Source organism: Eimeria necatrix, genomic scaffold, assembly GCF_000499385.1.
Source record: "Eimeria necatrix Houghton genomic scaffold, Enh_scaff89, whole genome shotgun sequence".
Lineage (NCBI taxonomy): Eukaryota > Apicomplexa > Conoidasida > Eucoccidiorida > Eimeriidae > Eimeria > Eimeria necatrix.
In genome coordinates this window covers 5001-11559 of record NW_013651788.1, presented here as the reverse complement: position 1 = coordinate 11559, position 6559 = coordinate 5001, and the positions used below count along the sequence as shown (strand labels likewise).

General features: G+C 60.7%; 1 protein-coding gene across 1 annotated transcript; it reads left to right on the top strand.

The window, feature by feature from the left end:
* Window positions 1-2089: 2089 nt before the first annotated feature.
* ENH_00081640 (hypothetical protein) lies at window positions 2090-2974 on the top strand (the record flags this gene model as incomplete). Its single annotated transcript, XM_013577823.1, has 2 exons — window positions 2090-2622; window positions 2770-2974. The coding sequence occupies 2 exons, from the start codon at window positions 2090-2092 to the stop codon at window positions 2972-2974; spliced, it is 738 nt and encodes a 245-aa protein (XP_013433277.1).
* Window positions 2975-6559: the final 3585 nt, after the last annotated feature.

Sequence of the window (6559 nt, the reverse complement as noted above, 5' to 3'; positions counted from 1 at the left end):
CGCAGCCGCAGGAGAAGCGCGCGGCGCCGCAGCAGCAGCAGCAGCAGCAGCAGCAGCAGCAGCCCGCGGCGGCGGGTGCCGCGGCGCTCGCCCTCGGTGCAGCGCCCGGTGGCCCCCCGGGGGCCCCCCGGCAGCAGCAGCAGCAGCAGCAGCAGCAGCAGCAGCAGCAGGTTCCCCAATGGAACTGCAGCAGCACCAGTGTCTTATGGCTACAGCAGCAGGAGGGGAGAAACCCCCAACTTGCTGCCGCCGCTGCCCCCAACAGCAGGTTCGGGTTTGGGGCCCCGGGGGGCCCCCGGGGGCCCCTGGGGGCCCCCCTCGGGGGCCTCGCCGTGGGGAGGGTACGGGGGGGCCCCCGGGGGCCCCTGGAGCAGCAGCAGCAGCAGCAGCAGCAGCCCGTGGCCGCGCTCCGCAGCAGCAGCAGCAGCAGCAGCAGCAGTCCACCCCAAAGACCCCAGAGCTGCCCAGGGGCCCTGGAGGGGGGCCTCTCCCCCCCCAGAGTTTTTTGCTGCTCGCATGCAGCTGCGGAATGAGCTGCAGCGGCAGCAGCAGCACAAGTTGCTGCGCAAGGAGCAGCGAAAAGGTCCCGCCCCAAACCCTAAACCCTAAACCCTAAACCCTAAACCCTTGGGCCTTGGGCCCCGCAGCAGCTCGGGGGACGGGGAGGCGCGAAGCGCAGCGGGCCAGCGCCCGCAGTCAAGCTGGGCCGAGGGTTTAGGGTTTAGGGTTTAGGGTTTGGCGCCAGGGTCTAGGGGCTCGGGCTAGGGTTTAGGGTTTGGGACTAGGGTTTAGGGTTTGGGGCTAGGGTTTAGGGCCAGGGTTTAGAACCAGAGAAACAGGGTCACTCCGTGGTTAGGGCTTACTGTCCAGGGCCCCGGCCGCGCCAAGGCGTGGTTTAGGTTTTAGGGTTTAGGGTTTAGGGTTTAGGGTTTAGGGTTTAGGGTTTAGGGTTTGGTGTGCTGCAGCGCTGCGGCGGCAGCAGCAAAGAGAAATAAACCGCAGGGAGCAGCCGCCCTTTTTGCTGAGGGTTTTCTGCCGCTTGGATTCGCAGCACTCTGTGGAGGAGTTTAGGGTTAGGGGCCAGGAGCCAGTGCAGGACGAGTTGCAGGTAAACCCTAAACCCTAAACCCTAAACCCTAAACCCTAAGGGCTGCGCCCCGCACCCTCGGGCGGGGGTGCGGGGCGGCTGCTGCCGCGCGCCGCAGCCCGCGCCCGAGGGGTTGGGGCCGCGGACTCGCCGCACTAGGGTTTAGGGTCTGGGGCCTAGGGTTTAGGGTTTAGGGTTTAGGGTTTAGGGTTTAGGGTTTGGGGTTTGGAACAGGTTTACGCGTGGATGGACACGCGGCTGCGGGAGATTTGCTATTTAATAAAAGACGTTTGCGCGGAGGCGAGAGACAGAAGAGCCCTTTGGCACTTCAGGCTTTGCTACCCAGGTAAACCCTAAACCCTAAACCCTAAACCCTAAACCCTAAACCCTTGCCCAGCAGGAGCCTCTTCAGGCGGGCGCGGGGCCGGCAGCGAACGGGGCGCCTGCCGCGCGGGTTTAGGGACAAGGCCTCAGGGTTTAGGGTTTTGGGTTTTCAGGGTTTAGGGTTTAGGGTTTTTGAAGGTTTAGGGTTTAGGGTTTAGGGTTTAGGGTTTAGGGTTTGTGCTTAGATAAGGAGGGCCAAAATGTGTTCGCCGACGTTGGGATGCTGCACTCGATTATTCCGGACCCGAAGGAAGACTCTCGCACTTTGGCTGTAAACCCTAAACCCCAACCCTAAACCCTAAACCCCAAACCCTAAACCCTAAACCCCAAACCCTAAACCCTAAACCCTAAACCCTAGCTCGCAGGCTAAAGCTAGCCAAGCCCTATCTCGGAAACCCCCGACGCTCTGGAGCTGCTGCGGCGGCGGCGCGGCGCAGCGCGGGCGGGGGAATAAGCCCGAGGGCCCAGGGTTAGGGTTTAGGGTTTAGGGTTTAGGGTTTAGGGTTTAGGGTTTTGCAGGACGTGAAGTTTCAAGTGGGGGACTTTCTCGTGCTGTCGATAATTCGGAAGCAAAAGACCAATAAAAAACTGGCCCCACATCCAGACCCGAAGCTGCAGATGCAGGAGGGTTGGGAGTTTGCGCCGCGGCCTTCTGTGCTGCAGCAGCTGCCGCCCTTTGCTGCTGCTGCTGCTGCTGCTGCTGCAGCAGCAGCAGGGGGCGCCGCCGGGCCCGCCGGCCCAGCCCCCATGGCCGTCGACGGCGAGCCTGCTGCTGCTGCTGCTGCTGCTGCAGCGCCGCAGCACGGAGAGGACGCGCCCGATGCTGCTGCTGCGGATGCTGCTGCGGAAAAGTCTGCTGCTGCTGCTGCTGCTGCTGGAGAAGCAGCAGCGGACAAGGCAGCAGCAGCGGCCGAGGCTGCTGACAAGGCAGCAGCAGCAGAAGCAGCTGCTGCCGCAGACGAGGAGGCCAGCAACAAGGCTGCTGCGCAGCAGCAGCAGCAAGAAGAAGATATGGCAGAGGAGAAGCAGCAGCAGCACGAAGGAGAGCACCACCAAGAAGACAGCAAGCAGCAGCAGCAGGAGCAGCAGCAACAGCACGAGCAGCAGCAGCAGCAGCAGCAAGAAGAAGACAGCATGCAGGATGTGCGGAGGTACGTCCGCCGACCCGGCTCAGCCTTCTGCTGCCAAACTCGCAGCAGCAGCAGCAGCAGCAGCAGCAGCAGCAGCATAGCAGCAGCAGCAGCAGCAGCAGCAGCAGTTGTAATAGCAGCTTTGCTGCTGGTGTGATGTTTGCGCAGCGAGGGCCACGGCGAGCAGGAAGCAAGAGAAGAGTCCCGTAAGGACAGCAGCAAGAAGAGCAGCAGCAGCAAAAAAAGCAAATCAGCAGCAGAAGACAGCAGCAGCAGCAGCAGCAGCAGCAGCAGCAGCAAGAAGTCCGAGGGGCCAGCGAAAGAAGAGACGACGAAAAGGCGCTCGGCCAGACTCGCCAAAGACAAAAAGTGAGCAGCAGCAGCAGCAACAGCCGCTGCTGCTGCCGCAGCAACTGCTGCTGCAGCAACTGCTGCTACAGCAGCAGCAGCAGCAGCAGACGCGCAGGGGGAAAGGCTGCAGCAGCAAGAGCTGCTGCAGCCCAAGCACGAGCTGCAGCAGCAGCACTGTCTTGTCTGCCACTTTGAATTGCTGTCAATTTTGCAGCAGCAGCAACCTGTCCCGCGGAGCAGCAAAGGGCAGCAGCAAGCTGCAGCAGCAGCTGCAGCAGCAAGCTGCAGCAGCAGCTGCAGCTGCTGCAGCTCTCGCTGCTGCTGCTGTAGTGCGCACGCCGCGTAGAGACCTGATGTTTTCCTCTAGTTTTAAGTGCTGCTGTTTCTGCTGCTGCTGCTGCTGCTGCTGTTTCCGCTACTGCTGCTGCTGCTGCTGCTGTTTCCGCTACTGCTGCTGCTGCTGCTGTTTCCGCTACTGCTGCAGATGTTCTTGCTGCTGCAGCTGTTTTGCTGTGGCCATTTGTGCTGCTGCTGCTGCTGTTACCGTCCGTGCTGCTGCTGCAGCTGTTTCTGGTGCCGATGATGCAACCGTTCCTGCTGCTGCAGCTGTTTTTGCTGCTGCAGCAGCAGATGTTCCTGCTGCTGCTGGCCGTGGCTAGCTACGGCCAAGAATTAGCTAGCTAGCTACAGCTAGCTGCTGCTGCGGCGCAGCACTGAAGCAGAAGTAAAACACTAAACCCTGAGGGGGCAGCTGCAACAGACAGCAGCAGCAAGGTTCCTGCTGCTGCTGCTGCTGCTGCTGCCGCATTTCTAACTACTTGCTGTGCAGCAGAACAGGTTAGACTTTGGGTGGAGAGCCAGTTGCTGCTGCAGCAGCATGCGGCTGCTGCAGCAGCATGCGGCTGCTGCAGCAGCAGGCTCTTGCTGCAGTGGTCACCGGCTGCAACTCCTGCTGCCGCTGCAGCAAGGTGCTGCTGCAGCAACTGCTGCTTCGGCGCAGCTCGTTGCTGCTGCTGCAGCAGGGAGTGTCGAGGTGAGCAGCCCTAGCTGCTAGGCATCGGCGCTGCTGCTGCTGCTGCTGCTGCTGCTGCTGCTGCTTGCTGCTGCCTGCTGCTGCAGTCGCGTTGCGTCTCGTTAGAGCTACTGCTGCTGCTTTTCTGCTGTTTTGGGAAAGTTGTAGCTGGCTGCTCCCCAAACCCTAATTTAGGGTTTGGGGCCTGCGAGCGCCTTGCTAGCAAGCTACGTACTCTAAACCCCAACAAACCCTAAACCCTACATCGGCAGCCGCAACTCCCCAGGGCTACAAGACAAGAAGCTCATAGCACACTTTTTGCATTATTATGTCTAGGGCCTAAAGCCTTGATTAGGGTTTAGGGTTTAGGGTTCAGGGTTTAGGGTTTAGGGTGTTGAGTCATGCGGCAGCCGCGGGAAGTGTTGCGCGGCGCGAAGCAGCCACAAGCCAGCGAAATTGCACGGAGCAAAAAAAGAAGAAAATAAATAAACAAAAAAGAAACAAAGAAATAAATTAAACAAAAAGCAAATAAAAGGAAAATAATAGAAAAATGCAGCAGCAGCAGCTGCTGCTGCTGCCGCTCAGCCAGCGGCTTCCCAGGGATAGGGCCAGCCAGTGCCTCTAGGGTTTCAGATTGAACATAAACCCTAAATCGTGGTTTAGGGTCTAGGTTTAGCGTTTAAGTCTGGTCGGCTACTCGATTAGTCGGCGGCGGCGTTGACTCTGGCTGCTGCTGCTGCTGCTGCTGCTGCTGCTGCTCCTGGTTTCGGCAGCAGCTCTTGACCGCTTGGGCACCGCAGAGGACTTGAGGGCCCTTGTCTATTTCCGCTTCTTTTTCTTTGCTTTTCGTTTGCGCTTGGCATCTTTTTGCTGCTTTTGCTGCTGCTGCTGCAGCAGCAATAGCGGCAGCCGGAGCAGCGGCTGCAGCAGCAGCAGCAGCAGCAGCAGCGGCCGAGCCTAGGGACCACCTACGCGTGTCTGCGGACTGCAGGGGCCATTTCACTCCCCGAACGTCAGCAGCTGCAGCAGTAGCAGCAGCAGCAACAACAGCAGCAGCGATGCAGCGGCAACGCTAGCGCTCGCACGGGCGCTGCTCTAGGAGTCGCAGCAGCAGCAGCAGCAGCAGCAGCAGCAGAAGCAGCAAAGGCAGCAACACCGGCGGCAGCTGCGGCTGCTGCGGCTGCTGGAATTGCAGCAACGGCGGCAAAGACAGTTGCGGCCGAAGCAGCAACTGCTGCATTCCCAACTCGTCGCAGCAGCAGCAGCAGCAGCAGCAGCCACACCAGCAGCAGCAGCAGCAGCAGCAGCAGCAGCAGCAGCATGTGGCGCATGGCGGCAGCAGTAGGAGGGGGGGCCCCTTCGGGGGGCCCCTCTAATGTGCCTGTGGCCCCCCTCACGCAGCGCCCTGGTGCTGCAGCAGCAGACTGCTCAGCAGCAGCACTGCCGCTGCTGCAGCGAAACTTGCTGCTGCAGTGCAGCAGCGGGCACCGCAGAGGCGAGCTGCATGTGCTGCCTCACGGGGCCCCCTTGGCGGAAGTTGTTGCTGCTGTTGCTGCTGCTGCTGCTGCTGCTGCTGCGCCGCCAGCAGCGCAGCCAGACCAGAAGCAGCGCGCATCCGGTGAACCCAGACAGCAGCAGCAGCAGCAACTGCAGCAGCAGCAGCAGCAGCAACAGCAGCAGCAGCAGCGCGCGCCGCAGGCGCCGTCGGCGCCTCCGGCACAGGCTGATGACAGTAAGTTTAATCGTGCTGCCTCCTGCTGCTGCTCCTGCTGCTGCTCCTGCTGCTGCTGCTGCTGCTGCTCCTGCTGCTGCTGCTGCTGCTGCTCTTCACAAGTTTGTGTTTTTGTTGCTGCCACTGCTCACAACAGTTTGCGTTTCTGCTGCTGCTGCTGTTCACAGCAGTTTGCTTTCCCTTTGTTGCTGCTCCTTGCTGCTGTTGCTGCTGCCTTTCCCTTGTTCATTCTCTGTGCTGCTGCTGCTGCTGCTGCTGCTGCTGCTGTGTTGCAGCTATGTGGCTAGAGATACGGGCTGATAGGCCAACGCCCGTTGCAGTGTCAGCTGCTGCTGCTGCTGCTGCTGCTGCAGCAAGCAGTGCAGCAGCAGGAGGGCCCCTTGCTCAGAAGCTGAAGCTTTCGGGGGCCCCTCCTTTGCTGCTGGAAATGGAAGGTGCTGACAGCAGCAGCAGCAGCAGCAGCAGCAGCAGAGACCTGCTGCTGGAGTTTCTTGAGGTTTATGGACTGCAGCATCTGGCTGCTGCTGTTCGCAGCAAACTGCAGCAGCTGCTGCAGCAACGTGGCTGCTGCTGCAGCAGGGGAAGGCTGCAGCTGCTGCTCGGCAGCAGGCCAAGGGTTCAAGGTGTACGTACAGCAGCAGCAAGCCCTGCCAAGTATGAGCCAGCAGCAGCAGCAGCAGCAGCAGCAGACGCGGCAGCAGCAACGGCAGCAGATGCAGCAGCAGCAGCAGACGCGAAAGCAGCTGCAGTGGACACAGCAACCCAAGCAGTTGCGAAGCAAGCAGCAGCAGCAGCAAGTGCTGCTGCTGCGCCAGAGCAAGGCTCAAGCAGCAGCAGCAACAGCAGCTGCAGCAATGGGCGCA